A 21,514-nucleotide genomic window follows, 5' to 3' on the forward strand; every position below is an offset into this window, starting at 1 on the left:
AATTAAATTAAATTAAATTAAATAAAATTAAATAAAATTAAAATTAAAATTAAAATTAAAATTAAATTAAATTAAATTAAATTAAAATTAAATTAATATTAAATTAAAATTAAAATTAAAATTAAAATTAAAATTAAAGTTAAAATTAAAATTAAAATTAAAATTAAAATTAAAATTAAATTAAATTAAATTAATTAATTCGATAATTCAAATGAAATTAATTTAATTAAATTTAAGTTAAAATAAAGTTTAACTGAAATAAATTACATTAAATTAAATTAAATTAAATTAAATTAAATTTGATTTAAATGAACATACCACTACAGGTGGTATGGCACCTGAGTGTCAAACAAGCGACTAGTGGAACTCCTATCAGTCAAGTAAGGAGAGGATTACTCGACTACGATGTCTTAGATAAGAACCAGAGTCTCATTTGCCATTCTAATGTGAATAGAATTTTTTATATGAAATAATAATAATATTAACAAAAATTGGGTTTTATGGGCAAGGGCATGTAAAAAGTTATATGTTTTGTAAATAATTCACCTCAATTTTTTATATTATAACTTGTGTACATATAAAAGCTTTCAGAATGTTATTCTATTGACATGTTAACTGAAATTATCTCATGGAAAAAAACTTGTAGAAATACGAATTTTGAATATTCTCTTTTTAGCCTTTTATTATTAAACTAATTTAAAAAGAAATAAATTTAAAATTAAATTAATTTAAAGGGACTGTGTCACGGCTGAGTTAAGTTTATTTTATTTCTAGTACTTCTAAGGATCTAAATGACAAAACCATAACTTCATTATTACAACCAAATGTGTCTCCCGGGCGTTATAATTTAAAGTTACAAGCAAACGAGATTAATTTTAAAAACTGTACAGCCCAACAGTATTACAAAAACCCATATCGAAATCCGTTTCAATCTTCGTTAATGTTATCCATCCGTACCTGCTTCTGTATTTGCTGTGCTATTGAAATGGTCCTTCACTGTTTTAAGCGGTAATTTTTTTTATTTCACTTCATTTGATAGCTATTTCCCATACAAAAATTCGTGATTTAACTACGTTCTTTGATTAAATTAAGTTACAATTAAATGAAATTAAAGTAAAGGAACAGAATCCGCCCATCATAAACCAACAAAGCGATGTGTATTATTTTAAATGTTATCTGTGCGATGCAGATTATGTCGACTATTCGTGCCGACACTTACACCAACGCATCAAATAAAGGACAACGTGGAAGGAGCCATATAACATCAAGAAGAATTTTAAGATTTTAATGAAGTGCCAGAGCAAGCTTGACTCTTTCTTTTTGAGAAGTTTTTTGTAAGACTTCTGAAACCAAATCTCAACAAACAGAGCGACTCGCTCCGCACAAAATTATTTGCTTAGTTATATTTTTAGGAATTTAAATGTTCTTATTCCTGTTGTATTAGCGTTTTTACTATATTTACGCATGTAATTTTATTCTAACACCGAACTTAATTAAATTAAATTTAAATAAATATTAATTTGAATTAAATAAATCAATTTTAAATGAAATGAAATTTAATTAAATTTTTCATGCAATTTAAGTTCTTGTGTACTCACGTGAGTCACTTCGTTTTTTAATCGGTTTTGAAGGCTTTTCCGAAATGAAAGAAAACTTCTGTTCTGCCTGTTCTGTGTACTTAAGATAGTCATGTAGTTTTTCATGGAGAAATTAAAAATAAAGCCATTAATTGCCTTTTAGAAAAAGTTATTGGCTGCAAGGCGACGGGAACAGTTCTGAGTACCAGTTCCTTTGGTTCAAAGTTAATGATGCTCTCCTTTTATCATATTTATGCGAATCACTAATTGACCCCAAATTCTCAGACAATCCGTGCTTTTCTCGGAATTCTAGAAATAGACAGATATTTGAATGGTTCACGGATCTGAAATAAATGATTTTGATTTGATCTTTCTAGTGACAGAATGATATATATTTTGCATTTCAACGCGTCTGTATACGTTTTGCGCTGCTTAAATCTTGCATAATCGTCTAGGTCATGCAACAAGCTGGCGTTTTTTAAAGATATTCAGGCAAACACTAAAATTTAACATAGTACAGTTTAGTTAAGCTTAGTTTTAATATATTTATTACAATAGCCTATGCTTCATCGCGTGCATGACCTTGAGACTGAACACATGTACGGTGGATTATTTGTCATGTCATGCAACACTGATGATGACAAGTTCTTTGCATGTGTTAAGAAATTCTCGGAAAACAGAATACATTAGGGAAGTAAAAAAATGATGGTATTTGATTCGAGGTGCCTGCGACCATTTACAGATGAAATCACTATTTTCTGCTTTTCAATGGTTTATGAAACATCTGTGGTTTGAAGGCACAAAGATCAATATCATATTTTTGCAACAAATGTTTAGAAACAGAGACCGTTGTAAAATGATTCACAGCACAGAAAGACAACAATGATCAGAGCTGATCAGTGCTGGCGCTGTGAGTCACCCTGCACTCAACGGTGCTCGCGTTGCCAAGTGGCCTTCTATGTAAATGTAAATGTAAATGTAAATGTAAATACAATTTTAAAGTCCATACGCGGGACGAGGTTACCCTCAGTGTCCGAGCCAGAGGCTCATGTATAAGACGTAGGACTGTTACAGATCGAATTGGAATTTAGTAGTGTTGATTTTTGCGGAGGGAGGAAAACCGGAGAACCCGGAGAAAAACCCTCGGAGCGAGGACGAGAACCAACAACAAACTCAACCCACATATGACGCCGGGTCCGGGAATCGAACCCGGGCCACATTGGTGGGAGGCGAGTGCTCTCACCACTGCGCCATCCCCGCTCCCCTTTCTATTGCTCCAAGGGTTGTCAAACATAAGACAAGTGTAGACATAAGCCAGAATGCGATGCTGCAGCGTTAAAAAGAGATTGCATGGGATGCCACAAAGAACGCGAAGGTATGCTGAGATGTACTACCTGTCTAAGAGCCTGGTTTTGCAGTGCACAATGTCAAAGAAAGGAGTGGGAAAATCACAAGAGTCAATGTCACGAAATTGTGACGAAAACGATTCAACTTGCAAAGAAAATCAAGCTTCAACGGGATGGTACTCGGCGATTTCCTGGAATGTCCTACACATATTACTGGGGTAATGTACCAGCCGTGGATCTGATCAACTTGTCGATGAACGAAGGAGAGGAGTATTCCGACCCGCTTGCTTTGTTATTGTGTGGAGTCGGTGATCCCAGGAATGTCCTGCTCACCATTGCATCTCTACCTGATGTTTATGAACAGCAGGTAACGTTCGTCTTGAACGACATATGTCCGTGTACCTTGGCAAGAACAGTCCTGCTTCTCTACATGTTGTACAAAGGTATGTTAGTATTTAAGGCGAAGAAAAGTGGTGGTACTGGTGGTAGTAGTTGCGGGCAGGGGGGAGTGAATAAGTTCCTTTTGTTACTTTAAAGGGGAAGTATGCAGTTCTTTTTCAGAGTTCTTTATCATTTAGAAAATATTTTTTTTAGGATGGTTTTGAGGCGTATTCGAGGCCTTCCAAGAGGTTTCTGATGTCGCTTTGTCGCTTGTTTCCAAACCACCTATCGGCTATTTGGTGAGGGAAACGTTGTCGGTGTCGAAAATATACACCCTTTCGGTATTAGAGTTTCTGTCGACTGTCGGTGCTCTGGAACAAGATTGTCGATACATTTTTAGCTATTTCGGAACAATGTCGCCTGTCGCCAAAACCCCTTGGAAGGCCTGGTATATATATTCAGAAACCTTAGTTGTCTTAGATTATTGCCAGAGCTATAGGATTGCTATTTCCTTTTTTACATCCTCATACTTTGCACGTGACGTTTCTTTCTTTCTTTCTTTCTTTCTTTCTGCAGGAGGAAGTGAGGCTGTTGACGCTGTGATCCGGGTATGGTACTCACTGCGGATCTCAGAATTTGACTTTTCGCAGCTAATGTCAGCGCTAGAAGAACTAGTGACCACCCGCGACTTAAAAACCCTTGCTGGTGACTTGATGAACATCGCTTCTCCCGGTCAACTCAGTGAACTGAAGAGGGTATGGCGCACTTGGGCTCAACTTTCAACGCGAAAGGGACGTTGGGTGACGGAAAGAAGGGAAGCTGCTTTTAAACGAGACAGCGATGTAGAAATTGTAATGCGCGAATACTTAATGGCAGTTTCGCAGAACCACAGGGAGTCTGTTGAGCGGTGGCGCGCCGACGGGTTATTTAGATTACAGTGCAAAGCATCGAGCTTAACACGAGAGAACGTGACTTTTACTGGTTCTTCTTTTCAGAACGAAAGGGGCAGGGGAGACTACGACTTTTCCCCTCGTCCGTGTGTCCTTCCTTTTACAGGGTGGGATTACCTGGAGGTCAAGAAAACTAGCTTTGATGATTCCCTGCCAAAGATGTACGGCGTTTACTTGTCAAGGATTCTACACAAGTGCGTAGAGAGGCTGAGTAGAAGTGAGCTAAAGCTGCATATCTTACTGTGCAACTGTTTACAAATCCAACCATGTTTACCCCTGGGCCTAAGTTATGACCGCATTGCAACTTCTAATCTCTGCGATTACATTTCCTTCACTACCATGCTGACCCAATTTAAAGCGTACTTGAATCCTAACAATAGGTACTCAATCTTGAATACTGAGGCATTTCACTGGCTAGACTGTTATTTGCCAGAGACCAGCAAGGAAATTTCGAGGATGGCTTGTGATGACATTTCCTACCCCGAAACAGTTCTGCGAGATACAAAAAACCCATTACTTGTGCTTACAGCTCCAACCAGTTACGTGGAATACCATAATCTGATTCCAGAATTCCAGTTGTATCTCCGTGCCGCCCTCATCGAGTCTCAAAGTGACGAAGAACTCAGTTCTACAGCAAAGAGCAACAAACTTCCATCGATTAAAGCTATCATTACTGCTTTAGGCCTCGAGCTGCGTGACTATGTAAGGAATGAAAACAAGGTTTTTCCTTTTAAATGGGCCGTGAACCGTCGCCGAGTTACCAGAATGAAAGGATATGAATTTGCTCTGGAGTGGAAACTTCCGACGCCAGCTCAGTAGTTAGGCATCGTTTACATGGACGCGGTTATTAATCCTGTTTCTCCTCGCCCTCGAGCTTTTGGTTTTCATTCTCCTTTTTCTTTTTGTTTTAAAGCGTCTTTCGGGTTTTTTTTTTTTTTTTTTCAATTTTTTTTTTTCGCCCGCCCAAAACCAAAAAACCCCCTCACTCTTCTTTAAAAATTGAATATTAGACCAGATTCTTTTGAATTCTATACAGCTATGTATAACATGAGTTTATTTGTGTATTTGTTCTTGTTGTTAAAAAAGTTATTAGCTAATAATTGCATGTATATAGTTAGCTCAACAGCATTCCAAACCGTGGAAAAGTCTTTGAAAACACCGAACCACAGTGTATATACTCGTGCGTGAATGATGTAATGTCAAGGTTGGGGTGGGAATATGCTTGGAGACATAAGCTGATTATAAGCTACTCTATGGATCCGAGGTTAAATAAAGGATTCAGTCAGTGAATTAGTCAAAGTCTTTCACACCCGAGTCGCCTGCATTTTCATCCCTAAAGTCACTCAAGTAACCAATGGGCTCCTAAAGAAAAAAAAAACTGTATACAGAGGACCACGCAACGATGAATAAAACTACTTGGCGTGTTGTATCCTGAAGTCATTTAGTAGGCACGCCGGCTAGATTCATTTGGCTCAAAGATTGGCTTTCCGTCTCCTTTTCGATCGTGAAATGCGAATCACAAATTGATCTACATTCTTAGAAGACTGACATACTTTTCTTGGAATTCTTTGGATAGTTGTCATAAATGTTTCACTGATCGATGGACAACGCATTTTATTTGGACAAAAGAGAATGCCGGACCTACATGTAAGTTTGATACAGTTCAGCCTTTCTTCAGTGGATCACTTTCGCGTTACAAGATATTTAGGAATTATTGATGGCGCATCCATAAACGTTCCTTGCTGCGCACTAACAGCATACGTGACTTTATGGAAACGCTGTTGATCAGACTGACCTCAGTTGTTGCAGCCTAGCCCTGGATCTAAATGAGGCAATATTGTAATGACGTATGTTTTAATCACAAGGATAAACCCGGGGCTCAAATAATAATAGTCTTGCGCTGAGCTGAGCTTGTAAACTTGACATGTGCGACCGTATAAACTTTAAACTTTTAAAATAGCAATCCGTAGCCTCCTAGGCAAACGTTCCAAGCTAGCTAGGCTCGTCACACGAACGCGTGACGAGCCCTTAGAACGTCTACGTAGGAGGCTAAGCATATTGCGTCCTTACAGCAAAACTCGTAAACATATACAGCGATAGGACACTCTACGCTTTAACATGCTGATCAATGTTCAATAATAAAAAATAGGGATCACCGAGCTCGTTTTTGAGTTATAAGCACTTAAAGACAAAATTAAAGGTGTTTTTAACAGGTTATACTGTTGCTATAGTAACCACTGACGTCATGAAAATAACCACAACATATTCACCAATCATTGGGCATTAATTTCATACCATTATTGTAGCATCAACTGATAAAGATTTGTAGTAATGACCCGTCAAAGTATAAGAGCTGGAAAATGCTGGAAACCGTTACCAGCCACCTTAAATGTCTAATGAGAGATCGATTGCGCAAGGTTTTTCTTTTCCGAAAAATTGTGTTGTGCGTTGCAGGTACAGCTCCAGGTAGTTAGGAGAGCTTAAGAGGACTAGACTACAAGTATCCTGTTCAACTAGTTTCCTACAGTAGAAATATCCTACGATAATTTTATTCTATAATTTTTGCAAGTTATCTGTACTACGCTGTGTGGAACTGAATAATAAATACGCTTCCCTTATTGCCCTTATTGTATTGTGATTGTGCGACCTTGATGAATTACACTGAAACTATTTTGTCACGCAACATAACAATCGTTACATGAGTTAGCAAATTCTCGGAAAAAGAGAATAATTAAGCTATAAATATTACCCAATAGCTTGCGTTTTCAGGGAAACGATGATGACATTTGCTTTTTGGCATTTTTAACTGTTTACATGTACAGGCGAAGTAATTGTCTCTCAATCTATTACTGCAGCGCTTTGTAACAGGAAGAATTAAGCCCGGTCTATCTCACTCCGAAATCAGAGCGGACGTAAGTTGATTAACGATACTAAATAACAGAAATGAACAGAGCTGGACACTGCTGGCGTTGTGAGTCACCCTGCACTCAGCGGTGCTCTCGTTGCCGAGTGGCATTCTATTGCTCCAAGGGATGCCAGAAACAAGACAAGTGGCGACATGAACCTGATTGTGACGACGCGGTGTTGAAGACGGAATGTTTGGGCTGCGGTGCTGAACGAGAAGGAATGATGAAATGTTCTAACTGCTTGAATGCTCATTACTGCAGTGTCGAATGCCAGAGAAACCACTGGCAAAAACACAAATTCTCGTGTCAAAACACTGTCGAGAAAACAATTAAAGTGGTTGAGCGAACGAAGGTATTGCATGAGTTTAAAGAGAAGAACATCGGCGTTGCAGCAACATATTACTGGGGTAATGTACCAGCCGTGGATCTGATCAACTTGTCGATGAACGAAGGAGAGGAGTATTCCAACCCGCTTGCTCTGTTATTGTGTGGAGTCGGTGATCCCAGGAATGTTCTGCTGACCATTGCATCTTTACCTGATGTTTATAAACAGCAAGTAACGTTCGTGTTGAATGATATATGTCCCTGTACCCTCGCCAGATCAGTTCTGCTTCTCTACATGTTGTACAAAGGTAAGGCCTTATCCACAAACTGTTTGTTCGAAGTATAAACGCTTTATAGGTATGTAGATTATGATCGTTTTTTGTCCGGCTGAAAGGGTGCATTTGTAAACTTTGGTCAGGAAGTGTGTATAGCTCATAGAAGAGACTATTATTTGTCTCAATTATTTATTCATCCCTGGGGAAGTGTGATTTTTTCTAACATCATAAGATGAAGCCACTTTTAAATGTTTATGCAAACCGAAGCAGTTCCTAGATAGGGTCTGGTCTTAAATATTTTTTTGGTCTGAAAAAGAGAATGCTTTCAAGGAGCGGGCAGCTCACACCAACTTAGGGTGCGTTTCTTTGGGAAAAATCCAAATCCGGATTCTTGATCCAAAAACGGATTTTGCGTTTCTTTACCTATATCCGAAAATGGATTAATCTTGGATCAATGATCTGAAGAATCCACACTTCGAGTGGATACATCAGATCATATCTGAATCCGGATTTTTAGGATTCATGATCCGTGCGTTTCTTTGGGAAAGGATTCGAAAAAAGTACCTTGGCCCAGCGGTCTTTGCTGTGAAAATACAGGTTCGCTCTTTGTAAACACTGCCATACGGAAAGTTTTAGGCGGTTATTTCGATCAAAATACAAAAATATTTCACGATAAAAGGAAACGGTAGCTTCAGATAGGTATGTAGTATCATTTTAAACGGGATACAGGTTTCTAGAACAGCCACTGTGTGCCTACGGAAGTTGTATCCTTTTGAAATTGTCACGAGTGAAATTTGCACTGATCATTTCGCAATCATTCTTCGCTCTCAGATGCTTTCTCGCCACATTGTGCTTAACGCTAAAGAAGATCTACTTCGACGTGTGGTTTTTTTAAAAGATTTTGTATGCTTAAATTATTTTAGTTAGGATACATTCGACGAAAAATAAATTTGTGCTGACATTTTATGTTCTGCGCGAAATGTGTTTACGCTGGTTTACGGGGTTGTCATGGCAAAAAATCCGTTTTCGGATTCTTCGTTTCTTTGGGAGAAAAGTATCCGTGTGATCTGAGATCAATGATCCAATTTTGGATTTTCCCAAAGAAACGCACCCTTAAATTTTCTGGGAGAAGACCACCCCCCCCCCCCCCCGGGAGGTGCATGTACCATTGATTTTTAAAGTCATTGATGGCAGCTAGTGAAATAATACATTCAGTAGTCTTAGTCAATTTGGTGTGTTCAGTTATAAAACAACTTTTCGCCATACATTTTCTTCTAGCGACTTGCAATGTTTGCCCCCTAGCGATCCCAGAATCCTCCACGCAAAACACAGGATCCGATTAGTGGCAAATCATTCATTAAGTGATTAAGTGATTGTGGATGTCATTCTCACCAGCCGCTCACTTCAGGAAGCCTTGGTATTCAAATTTCTACCATTCCCCTCAATTGCATCAGAGAATGTCACTCTTGGTCTCTATACACTGCTCCCGGACTGTTGCTAAGTTGCTTCCCCCTACCCTATTGTCAGGATTTTAAAGCGCAAATAACGAACTTTAAGTTTATCAAGTCACTGACACTGGACTTTTCCTAATTGGAAATATTTTTTTTATAAGATTAGCTTTATTTCGGTTAAGATTGATAACTGTCGGCTCAGGCACGTAACGTCTCCCCGCGCGCGCTTTCACCCAATGTTCGTCCTCATAATCATGCATGAACTCTCTAACTGGTCTGTCACTGTGCCCCTGACGAGAATGACAGGCTTCCTGAGTGCAGACATGCGTGTTTTTTTCTTTATCAATCTATACCGATAACTATTCTCTTAGTGAGCTCACTAAGCTATTATCACTATTATCTGTACTTTGTATAGGCTTTTGTTAAATAATCTTCGAATTATTTAAATCATATTTGTTAACATCCACGTAATTAAGATCAGCATGATAATTCTTATCCGTTTTTGCCGCGAAAATAATATTTTTGACCTGAAAGTAAGACTTGGCGGAGTCTTGGCGATCTGAACACGACTCAACGAGATTACTTGCGTCAACGAAAAGTCACTGTTGCGGTGCGTATAAAAACATTGTTTCGGAAGAATCGTCAGGGAGGATATACCAAGAATTGCTCCGAGAACAAATGGACATATCACAACCTCCGTTTCAACAAGTATATAAGACCGTTTTAGCAAATATATAAAACCGCTTTTTATCAAGCCATTATCGCACAAAAAATAAACAAAATCATCCACATGTAGATACAAATGCCATTCCCCACCAAAAAACAGCTACCCTATCCCATACATGCCTACCTGTAGCTTCAGTACCTTTTTGATGTATTCCCGATGCACAGCTTTCTATTTCTTACTGATCACAATAATGTCTTTTTCTCAAATAACTTCCAAACAAACTGCGACCTAATTAGCTGATCAGCCCACTTACGAATGGAAAGGGAGACGGTGAATTAAATTTTATTTTGATTTTAATGCATTATGTTTAATTAGTGTGATGATGGCGTTGGGAGGCGAGAAGAAGGCACACAACTTTGTCTTGCTACTTATTTCAAATTGACATAAAAAGACATCGGGTCATCGGCCATCAATACGGCACATGATAACAGATGTGGCATGCTGAGTTGTTCAAATAGACTGTATTTGCTAATTTTTACTGATTGTAGGGGGAGCTGATGTAACCAATGCTGTGATTCGTGTCTGGTATTCGCTGTGCATTTCCGAAGAAGACTTTGCCCTGCTGACGTCAGCACTTCAAGACCTCGTGACCTCTACCGACCTGCGCACTCTCACTGAAAGCGCAATGGAAATTTCTCACCCTGACCAGCTAAGCGAGCTAAAGGACGTTTGGGCCACGTGGCTACGCTTGGCACAGCGCAAGGGAGCATGGGCAACAAAACTGAGACAAGAAGCGATTTCTCGTGATTCAGAGAGAAAGGATGGCCTAGCAGCTTACAAGCATGCCATTCCTAAAGAACATAGAAGGTCTGCTCAACGATTTTTCGACACGGGGATCTTTACTTCGACAAAACATTCCAAAGAGCTAAGAAGGCAAAACCCAACTTTGACGGGCCGTGGATACCACTGGCTTTCAAACAACTCTGAATTTCACTACAGCATACCGTCGGATGTACTTCCTTTCACCGGGTGGGATTACAAGGCGATCAAGAAAATTTGCCATGCTGATTCCCTACCAGAAATGTACAGCATCTATCTATCGCAAATCCTACACAAGGTCCTTGAAAAACTGAGAAGAAATCAAGTCAACTTCCAGTTCATTCTAGCCGACGTCCTGAACATCGAAGCTTTTCTTCCTGTCAATCTCAAGTACGACCGCATCACTACTTCCAACTTGTGGGATTATTGTCCCCTCACCGTTTTACTAACAAAATTCAAGGTTTTCTTAAACGGTTCCAATCCTCACGCAGTCATGTTGACTGAAACGGATAACTGGTCTCGAAATTTTATGCCGGAAGTCATACATGTCTTGCCGCAGCTTTGGGGTTTGGATGACCTTAATGACAGAGCTTTAAAAGACACACAAAATCCAGAACTTGTGAATTTATCCGGTATGTCAGGTGTCATGGAATACTTTAACATAACGGAAGAATTTCTCGTGTTTCTACGTGCGTCTTTACTGGCCTCAAGCACAGAGGAAGACATGGCCTCCTTCAAAGGGAAAAAGAAAATCCCTTCAGTGAAAGCCCTTGTTCGTTCACTGGGCCTTGATCTCCGCGACTTTATCAGGAACGAGAACACTGTGTTTCCGTTCAGATGGGCGCTGAACTGTCGTCGAGTTACCATGCTGAGAGGTTTCGAGAGAACATTGGAATGGAAGCTTCTCTCGACAGCTGAGCGCGATGAATGTGAAAAACAATAAAACAAAGAGCTGTTAGACAGTTCAATATTCTCAGTTGAACTCTTTGACGTTTGCAAATGCTGTGCCGAACATGTAAACATTGAGCGACAAAGTGGCATCGGCAAATCTTCGTGATTCGTCGACGTGTTCAAAAGTCTTAATATCAAATCCGATAGTAGTGCTAATACTTAGGAGTACCGTAATGATTCGATTTAGCGCCCGGGGCGCTTATTTACTTTTGGCACCTCGAGGGAGGGCGCTTATTCGAGACAGGGCGCTTATTCGGGACAGGGCGCTTATTTAATTTCTTGAGAAACAACCAAATGTATCTAACAATAATAGAAACTGTAACAGTTAGAAATTGTTTAAAGTTCAGTTACTTTTAAAATAATTGTTCATTTTAGCAGTAAATATATACATGAACTGTATGGCGAACGGTCAGGAGTTTATCTAGTTGACATCAATATCTTCAGTATGGGCAGTTTTCCACGATAGGGGCACTTACTAGAATAGGGGTGCTTATAAGAACGGGGGCGCTAATAAGAATGGGGGCGCTTATTGGAATAGGCGCGCTTATTTACAAAAACACATTCGAAGGGGGGCGTTTATTCGGAAGGGGGCGCTTATTTGAAGGAGGGCGCTAAATCGAATCATGACGGTATTCAAACATGTTAATTAAGTCAGCATGAGCGATAAGGATACGCCATGTTGCTTAGCAAATCAGGGACGAAAACCGTGAAATAAGCAGCAGTGCAAGTAACTTCTCTGAGTTATTTCGCCTTCGCCTAGCTAGCACTTCCAAAATGGAAGTACTTTGATATCTTAAAATAGTAGCTGTAGCTTTTGCAGTAGATCTCACGATAACATCAAAATATCAAAAAAGGAAGATGTTCATTTTTTCCTGATAAGCTAGATAGTTATCCTTGATCGTGATCGAGGAAAGCTGAGAAACCTCGCCATATAAGTGACTGAAGGAACTTTATTCGAAGCTTGTAGCTGTACAGATATTGAGTTGCTAGGAATGACCAAAACTGTAGAAATAGAGCTCTAGACACTTAGCATAACAATAACAATGGGTATTATAACACTTACTGTTAGAATTTTTTCTAAATTTTTCAGCACGAGTAAGCTTAGGCAATAAAATACATATACATATTTCCGTTTGACACTGGTTTGAAGGCTCGAATAGCTCAAGCAAGAGGGGGAAGCAGAGAAACCATGAAAACACAGGCCATGGTGGCTAAAACTTCCGATCTGGCGCCAAAAGACACAAAGCATGAGTATCAAGTGACGCGCCTCAAAACTGTATACGCAAACATGCGTGTAACGGCATCCGTGTGCCTCGTTTCATTTCGTAGAATTTTATGTATTCCCCCTTTTTAGGGCATTTACGTCACAATGATTTTCCGCTAGCAACCACGTGACTTTAGCTTTAATATCGCGAGCTTATGTAAAAAAACCCCATAAGGCTCGCAGAAATTCGACGGGAACCACTAGTTATTGCTGTACAACTCAGAACCTACTAGAGCGTTCGCCAAAACACGTCCTACCATACAGGATCGCTGTAACAGTTGGAACAATAAACCTGAGCCTTGTGGAACCTGTGAGTCATTTAGTCTTTTAGTTTCACTGATCTCTCCGCTACCGGAGCTGACGCCGCTACAATGCGTATGTAGGTAGCCCTGCATGGCATTAAAGGAGTCAAAGGTCATTAACACATGTTCTATTCATCTCAAAGAGAGCGGGAATATTGCCGCTGTAATCTGACTACTAACTAACAACCGACTGATGATAAAGCATAGCAAAGAACAGGGAAATAAGACAAATGAGCCTTGTTTTCATTCCAGTAAGCGACATGCAAATCCTACTGCGCTCGAGGTAGCAGTCTCGACTGAAAATAATTGCTTGTCGAGGTCAAAATTAAGTATCTTGATATTCTTTGATCAGTCAACATTTCCAAACAGTGGAGAAGTATATTTTATTATTGAGAAAATTTCATCGGTCAAGAATTAAAGCAGTTAAATTTCTTTCCTGAAATGCCTGAGAAATTTCACTTTTCCTTGACTCCTTTCATAGACGTAAATATCCCCTGACTAAAAGTGAAATTTTTCGCTACAGTGACCTTGTATTATTATTATTTAGATAAACAGCTTTACGTTTGAGTACATTTTTCTAGTTTCCATTGTACAATTAGTTTATTGGCAAGTTCATCTAGAGACATTTCTTTCTGAAGATATTTTGAAGAATAGATATAGTATTTGACCAAGATGATGAGCAAATCTAGCCTGCGTTTTATGGGTTCCGAAAGCACATAAGTCGCGTGACATGTGTCGTGAAAAGCAATTTGTTCTTTTGAGAGTGTTACCTCAGTACCTTGACGATGATTGAACCATGATATAATTTGTGAATAAAGTTTTACAGTTTTACTTTAAAAAAATTGCTCTCAATAACGAAGTATATATAATTTTTTTTTAAATTGTAATTACTTTAAGCTAATGCATGGACTCCTTTTTGTACTTTTGTTGTTGTTGTTTTTTTTTTAATCATGTAAAAGAAAAGTAACATTGTATAATCTTCAATACGGTATGTAATTGTAAGTAATGTACGTGTTTTTAAGTGTATCAATAAAGTGTGTTTATCTTCAAAAAAAAAAAAAGAAAAAAAAAAGTGAAATTTTTCCCCCTGACCAATTCCAGGCCAGTGGCAACCATGCTGATATTAATAGCAAGACAATTGGGACAGGGTTTTAATAAGCACTTTTTGATTTGTCTTAACCAAAATTAAGATATATTTCATTTGATTTGATGTCTAATGAAATATACACTTACTTACATTCTGTATTCGATAAGCTGTCACTTTACGCATGCGCATAACTGTGAAACCCTCGATTTAACTCATCTTTACAACAAAACACTTTTGTTGTACAATGTAGCAGTACTTGATTAGTATGCTACTATGTACTTGCTGTGAACATGTACTGCCACATCTTGGAGTTCTTATCCTATAATGTCAGTTTACATGATAATGTAACATGACATGCAAGTTACTCCATGAAACACATTAACTTCTATTGTAGCCAAAGTTATTTGTGGCCAGCCTATAAACACAGTACCCATAAACACAGAGGGTTGGGAATGCTGTGATCATATGTCCAAATGCTCGATAGGCATGATAGTAGCAGTAGCCCAGGGCAAATGTGAGACGACCAAACATGAACAGTACCACCAGAACTGGAATCAGGTGCATGTTCTCTGATGACAGGTGGGTTGACAGGATGAGGGTTGCTCCGGAACTCATAAGGTACTGCTCAAGGGTGTTGCTTGTGTACCGCGGAGCCACACCACTAAGGTTTTGCTTCTCGGCTTCTTTGTCCAACGGGTTTATTGCGGTTGTGAGTCCTCTGGTTGCCTCTACCCACAATAGACCTACAATAAGGTCCAAGTAAAGCTTTAATTTATGCTGTGGTATAGACTGTGCAATGTTTTCTGCAACGTTTCTCTTTATGGTATGTTGCAAGACAAGTTGCAGGCAACTTTACAGTGTCACATACCTTAAAGAAAACATCCCAGAAAGTTCCACTTTCTGCATCATTACAGTACCAATATGTCCTAATGATTTGGCCGTTTAATATATATTACATGTTTTACAGAACCTTTCTCGCAACCAATCAAAATGAACAAAAGTTGAATGCTGCATGTAAGAATACAAATCTTCATTAAAGGACCCTTTCACAAGTCACGCTACATGTCACGCAATCTCAACTCCGCAATAATATTTTTCACCCAACAATAGACCATTTTACAGTTGTCTGCTCAGTGACCTGGCCTTTGAATGGAAGTGAGGCTGGAGGTGACCTTGTTTTGATACAGACCTCACTGCTTTGTTGTGTAAATCATGTTTTTCAGATGCTAAGTAGTTTGCATTTACATGATAAAGCAGGGAGGTTTGTATCAATGCAAGGTCACCTCCAGCCTCGCTACCATTCAAAGGCCAGGTTACTTGGAAGGCAACTGTAAAAGGGACTATTATGCCTTTCGAACTAATAATGTTCTGGTGTAGCAATACGATTGTACAAACAAAGGGAGCATTGTACATTTAGTCGAGTCCTGAGTTCTTGTTCAGTAACGGAAGCGGGAAACTGAAAAGCGCCGAGATTCGAAAATTGTTTACATAAAATTTTATCACTGGTCAGTCATGGGCTAGAGTTCGAAGCAAGTTTTTAAATTGCTTTAATTTTCCGATTCTGTAACAACAAACTGTTTTTTAAGACACAAAGAAACAATATATTTATATTAACATACTTATTGCATACGTAATCGCATACGTTGTGTATAAAATTAATACGCTGGGATTTTGACCAGATGAATGCGCAGCTCTTTCGTTGGTAGTTGATTCAAAGAACAAATACAGGCTAAAACTTGCGGAGGTTGTATTAGCGACAACTCATTTTCCACAATAGTGTTACATTAAAATCTTACCTACAATTAGACTGAAAACAGATATAGCTTGCCACTGTAGCGTGAAAACAAGCTTGTCCTCCAAACTCGGCAAATGAGGTCTTGGAATCGGCCCGTAGACTGCCAAAAGAGCTACAAACACCAAAAACATACTGCCTGCTAAAATTCCTCCCATACCGACCATCTGATCTTCTCTGACGCTTGCTTTCTTCGCTGAATCAGACCCCATCGTTCGCTGCTGCAGGGTTCGTGACTGTCCTCACGAAAGGCCTCGCAGACGAACCAATAAGAAGCAACTATGATGTGGTATAAATTTATTGTCATATGCAAATGTGGCCTCCCACGCAGACTTTCTTTTGGCGCGTAACGCAATGTTTCCCGATTGCGTGACGAGCAAAAAGCATGTTTGCGCCCAGGTGCCTCAAAACGGGTGTCGGGAAATGTTCAGACTTTGTTCACGCACGTTCGCTCGCTCGTGGTCGACCTGAACGAAGAACATTCCATCCACCGTTTTTGTCACAAAAGTATTACTTGAAAAATCCGGAAATTTGCTTTTTATTAAACAAAAAGTTACTCGAAAGTTGCTCCAACAAGCAGCTATTTCAAAAAGAAATAGTGTTTCGTTTCCAGATTGCGGAAGGGTGAGAATAGCGTAATTTTTAAGGAGAGGTGAGTTTGCGGTTTATTTTTATTTGGAGGTCCTAGTGTATGTTAAATTTGCTGAATTTATGCGCGAGTGAAGAATAAAAAAAACTTCATATTCAGCAGTAAGTTCCCATTTAACACCTACTGTCCATTTTATGTGAAGGAGACATAAACTCAGACCTGCTACAGTTTGGCAGAGTTCAAGGAATACATTAATATTACTCCTTATAGAAATAGTATGTGTCTTTCTCTCCAAATAAAGTTAAATAAAGGGAGCTTGCCTTCACCAACACTTTTTTTATTAATGAAAAAATAACTACAGAAAATAATACGTTCCTATCAATATAATCGTAGATAAAATTACTACCTTTTGACAAAAATCTTGATTTATATACATCTCTAAATTGATCACATGCTCAAGGCACATACTCAGATCAAATAAATGCCAACTGAAATTCTAGACAAACAAAACCCTTACCAAGTTGTAACTCTACTTTAATAATGAAACAGGACATGCAAGTTACCCATGAAACACATCAACTTCTATTGTAGCCAAAGTTATTTGTGGCCAGCCTATAAACACAGTACCCATAAACACAGAGGATTGGGAATGCTGTGATCATATGTCCAAATGCACGATAGGCATGATAGTAGCTGTAGCCCAGGGCAAATGTGAGACGACCAAACATGAACAGTACCACCAGGACTGGAATCAGGTGCATGTTCTCTGATGACAGGTGGGTTGACAGGATGAGGGTTGCTCCGGAACTCATAAGGTACTGCTCAAGGGTGTTGCTTGTGTACCGCGGAGCCACACCACTAAGGTTTTGCTTCTCAGCTTCTTTGTCCAGTGGGTTTATCGCAGTTGTGAGCCCTCTGGTTGCTTCTACCCAAACCAGACCTGCAATAAGGTTCAAGTAAAGCTTATATTAAGGATGTGGTAGATTGTGCAGTGTTCTCTGCAACTTTTCTCTTTATGGTATGTTGCAAGACAAGTTGCAGGCAACTTTAAACAGTGTCACATGTACATACCTTGAAGAAAACATCCCAGAAAGTTCCACTTTCCGCATCATTAACAATATGTCATGATGATTTTGGCCGTTTAATAAATAACACAGTGCAATGTTTCACAGAACGTTTCTCTCAACCAATCAAATATGAACAAAAGTTGAATACTGCATGTAAGAATACAAATTTTCAGGCTTGGATAAAATTAGCAAAGGACCCTTTTCACCGGTCACGCCACATGTCACGCAATCTCCAAGACTGCAATAATCTTTTTCAACCAAAGAAATTACGCCTTTTAAACTATCAACGAGAAAATAATAATAATAATTATTCAATACGACTGTACAAAAAGGTGGGCATTGTATATTTAGTCGTGTCCTGAGATCTTGTTGCAGTAACGCAAGCCAGGAAACTGTAAAGCGTCGAGATTCGAAAATTGTTTACATTAAATTTAATTACTAGTTAGTCATCGCCTAGAGTTCGAAGCAAGTTTTTAAATTGCTTTAATTTTCCGATTCTGTAACAACAAACTGTTTTTTAAGACACAAAGAAATAATATATTTATATTAACATACTTATTGCATACGCAATCGCATACGTTGTGTATATAATTAATACACTGGGATTTTGATCAGATAAATGCGCAGCTCTTTCGTTGACCGTTGATTCAAAGAAGGTACAGGCTAAAACTGGTGGAGTTTAGTATTAGCAATTACACATTCTCCACAATAGTGTTACATTAAAATCTTACCTGCAATTAGACTGAAAACAGATATAGCTTGCCATTGGAGCGTGAAAACAAGCTTGTCCTCCAAACTCGGCAAATGAGGTCTTGGAATCGGCCCGTAGACTGCCAAAAGAGCTACAAACACCAGAAACACACTGCCTGCTAAAACTCCTCGCATAAAGACCATCTGATCTTCTCTGACGCTTGCTTTCTTCGCTGAATCAGACCCCATCGTTCGCTGCTGCAGTGTTCGTGACTGTCCTCACGAAAGGCCTCGCAGATAATAACTTAATTTTGTCAACGAACCAATTAGAAGCAACTATGATGTGGTATAAATTTATCAGTCATAAGGTAAGATGTTCTTTTGGTTCGTAACGCAATCTTTCCCGATTGCGTGACGAGCCAAAAGAATGTTTGCGTCCAGGTGCCTCGAAACGCGTTTTGGGAAATGTTCAAAGACTTTGTTCACTCACGTTCGCTCGCTAGTGGTCGACCTGATAACAGGACATTCCATCCACCGGCTTTGTCACAAAAGTATCACTTGATAAATCCAGAAATTTGCTTTTAATTAAAAAAAAGTTTACTCGAAAATTTCTCCAAAAAGTTAGAAACGTTGCTATTTACAGAGAAAATTTCTCCAAACCAGTATATGCTAATGTCCCTTCGAAGGTAGATTTCTAAGCATTTTCATGCAATTTCACAGTAATAGAAGTATTTAATTAACATTTTGAGGCCAAAAATTGTTAACTTACAAGGATCTCAAGATTTCACTGAGAAAAATACTGATGATATCGATAACGCCATGTTTTGTAAGGCTGACGAGATTAAATGATGAATGCGCATGGAACAACATTGGATCTTCCTCAGTAATCTTCGGCAAACTTCGTTAATCCTCGGGAAAGTTCGTTTGCCCATTTTGACATCTATAGACGTAATGGAATCATTAGCATTTTAGAACGAAACACTAACCATTATTTTATGTATTTAAAAAAAAAACACAACTAAGAAAGACAATATCAAACAGCTTAAAAATAAAAACGTGACTTTTAAATCCCCCAAATTAAACATTTTCGTTCTTTACAAATTTAACCTACCTTTTTTTATAGGAAATTAACGCGAATTCTCAAAATTGGCATTCATTCAAGTCGCGTTAATTTTTGTGAGCGTTAATTTCCGAGGCCTATTCCGAAATCTGGATACTGTCCGAACTCGTATAGCAACTAGAAAACAACCTTCTTTTCTCTGCATACCATTTTTCAGTTCATTCTTGCTTTAAGAAGAACGGTTCTCGACATCCGTTTTTGTACTACAGCAAAATAATCTTAAGAGACATCAAAAATCGCGTTAATTTTCTTCATTTTGAAACCTTAATTTAGAGAGCGTTAATTTTCTACAATTAGGTATTTCAAGGTATACTCCAAATGGTGTTCCAAGCGGGTCCGGCCCAATTTAAATTATTTAGCCGGTCTTTTGAGTCGATAAACCTAAGTATCAATTTGATAGCCAGGCATGAAAATTTTGCATTTTGTGCAGCTGTTGAATTTTATAACTGAAACACTAATGATAAAATGACACAACTGGTGGTTAAGACCTAGCAAAAAAATGCTATGATCGTAGATTGAATATAGACAACGTGAATTGATGTCTTGAACAATAGCCTCCTCGTTTTCAATCACTCGAAATCACAGCAATAAATGGCACTGAGACGAAGAGTTTTCACAGTGGCGTCAAAAAGTGGCAGTTTGCTGCTCAAGTCAGGACGGCCCATTATATTATGGGCTCCTGCTCAAGTTGAATCGCAAATTTTTAATTTGAAGATCCCCACAAAGGGTAAATCAAGTTTTAACACTTTTTTTTATAATTATCAGGATTCACGAGAGTTGATGAACAAACTTCAGGCATAAAAAAACTCTTCCATAGTTTTTCTTTGAATAATAATAAAAAACAATCACTGGTCAGCTTTTAGTTGTTTTTGAATATTCAGTCGTAATAACATTCAAAACATGGCACATGAATTGAAATTTAAGGGATGTCTGAGTATATCCAAATTAAAAAATACACGACATGTATCATTCTTAAGAATAACATCGTTTGCTATGTTATCCCCTTAAGCATACTTGTGCAAACAACTAAAACTGTTTTCGGCGAATTTTAGTTGTTCGGACGAAAACCCATGAACAGAAGAAGAAGAAGAAGAAGACAAAGAAGAAGAATTGTAAAAGCTTTTATTAGCTTTTATTTCTAACTAATAAGTGTCACCCTCAAATAAAAAAAAGTTTAAATGATAAATTAAAGTTTACAATGATGAAGAAGAAGGCTGACTTTTTAAGTTGGCAGTCTGATTAATTTTGTTATGAATAAATGATTTTGTCTGACGATCGATAATGTTGTTAAAAAGATCGATCTGAAAAAATTTCCTTCGATTTCCAAAACTCACTTTCGAAGCAACTACGTTTTTTGGTTTGAACATTTACTGAAGATGTAGCGTGATTCAGGTTAGTAGTGATCCCAGCCTGTTTTGACAGTCATCGTTAAAAGCATTTATTCAGGTTTAATCTATTAGATTATTAACCGTTTAGGTTTATAAATACGGGCGCTCCGTTCGCAAAGTTGCACAGATAATTTTAATGTGTTGTCAAGTTACAACATGGTTAATTTTACATTCAAAGCAAAGTCCGTTTAATTTTATCTAATCCGATACACTTACATAAAAATATTTCTAAAATAAGGCATTTTTAACAAAGTACGGTAACACTATATCTGCAGGTTCTGAAGTGGGCCGTCGCGTGTGTTCATTCACGTAGAATCCCACTCACACGTAGTTATATCATAGTCCCAGCCAATGACGCTGAGTAAAGACAACTTGGCAAATAAATTAAACGAAAAACACGCAAAAGCTTTATTAATATCCTCTCGGGTAGGGGGGAGTTATTAATTGGTTTTAATGTCTGTTACAGGGGGGTTCAGGGATAGGGGGCTTATAATAGACGTGGGGGGATTTCAAATTACATCTTAGTTAGGGTACATAATAGCAACAATAGTTAGTAAATGTGGTGAAT

At 38.4% G+C, this 21,514-nt stretch overlaps 4 protein-coding genes across 4 annotated transcripts; 2 read left to right on the plus strand and 2 right to left on the minus strand.

Moving 5' to 3' along the window:
- The first annotated feature begins 2,849 nt into the window (after nucleotides 1–2,849).
- On the plus strand, nucleotides 2,850–5,073 carry LOC144651617 (uncharacterized). The gene is made up of 2 exons (XM_078511557.1): nucleotides 2,850–3,366; nucleotides 3,881–5,073. The coding sequence occupies exons 1-2, from the start codon at nucleotides 2,928–2,930 to the stop codon at nucleotides 5,071–5,073; spliced, it is 1,632 nt and encodes a 543-aa protein (XP_078367683.1). The 5' UTR covers nucleotides 2,850–2,927.
- Nucleotides 5,074–7,103: 2,030 nt separating this feature from the next.
- LOC144651707 (uncharacterized) lies at nucleotides 7,104–11,793 on the plus strand. Its single transcript, XM_078511656.1, has 2 exons — nucleotides 7,104–7,792; nucleotides 10,426–11,793. Exons 1-2 carry the CDS (start codon nucleotides 7,198–7,200, stop codon nucleotides 11,637–11,639), a joined length of 1,809 nt encoding a protein of 602 aa, XP_078367782.1. The 5' UTR covers nucleotides 7,104–7,197; the 3' UTR covers nucleotides 11,640–11,793.
- A 2,661-nt stretch (nucleotides 11,794–14,454) lies between these two features.
- Nucleotides 14,455–16,341, minus strand: LOC144651933 (transmembrane protein 79-like). The gene is made up of 2 exons (XM_078512006.1): nucleotides 16,097–16,341; nucleotides 14,455–15,043 (listed from the first exon to the last, which is right to left on the minus strand). Exons 1-2 carry the CDS (start codon nucleotides 16,302–16,304, stop codon nucleotides 14,679–14,681), a joined length of 573 nt encoding a protein of 190 aa, XP_078368132.1. The 5' UTR covers nucleotides 16,305–16,341; the 3' UTR covers nucleotides 14,455–14,678.
- A 557-nt stretch (nucleotides 16,342–16,898) lies between these two features.
- LOC144651932 (transmembrane protein 79-like) lies at nucleotides 16,899–18,722 on the minus strand. Its single transcript, XM_078512005.1, has 2 exons — nucleotides 18,480–18,722; nucleotides 16,899–17,621 (listed from the first exon to the last, which is right to left on the minus strand). Exons 1-2 carry the CDS (start codon nucleotides 18,685–18,687, stop codon nucleotides 17,257–17,259), a joined length of 573 nt encoding a protein of 190 aa, XP_078368131.1. The 5' UTR covers nucleotides 18,688–18,722; the 3' UTR covers nucleotides 16,899–17,256.
- Between the last annotated feature and the right edge of the window lie 2,792 nt (nucleotides 18,723–21,514).

This window comes from Oculina patagonica, chromosome 4, assembly GCF_052425735.1.
Source record: "Oculina patagonica isolate OP01 chromosome 4, crgOcupat, whole genome shotgun sequence".
Lineage (NCBI taxonomy): Eukaryota > Metazoa > Cnidaria > Anthozoa > Scleractinia > Oculinidae > Oculina > Oculina patagonica.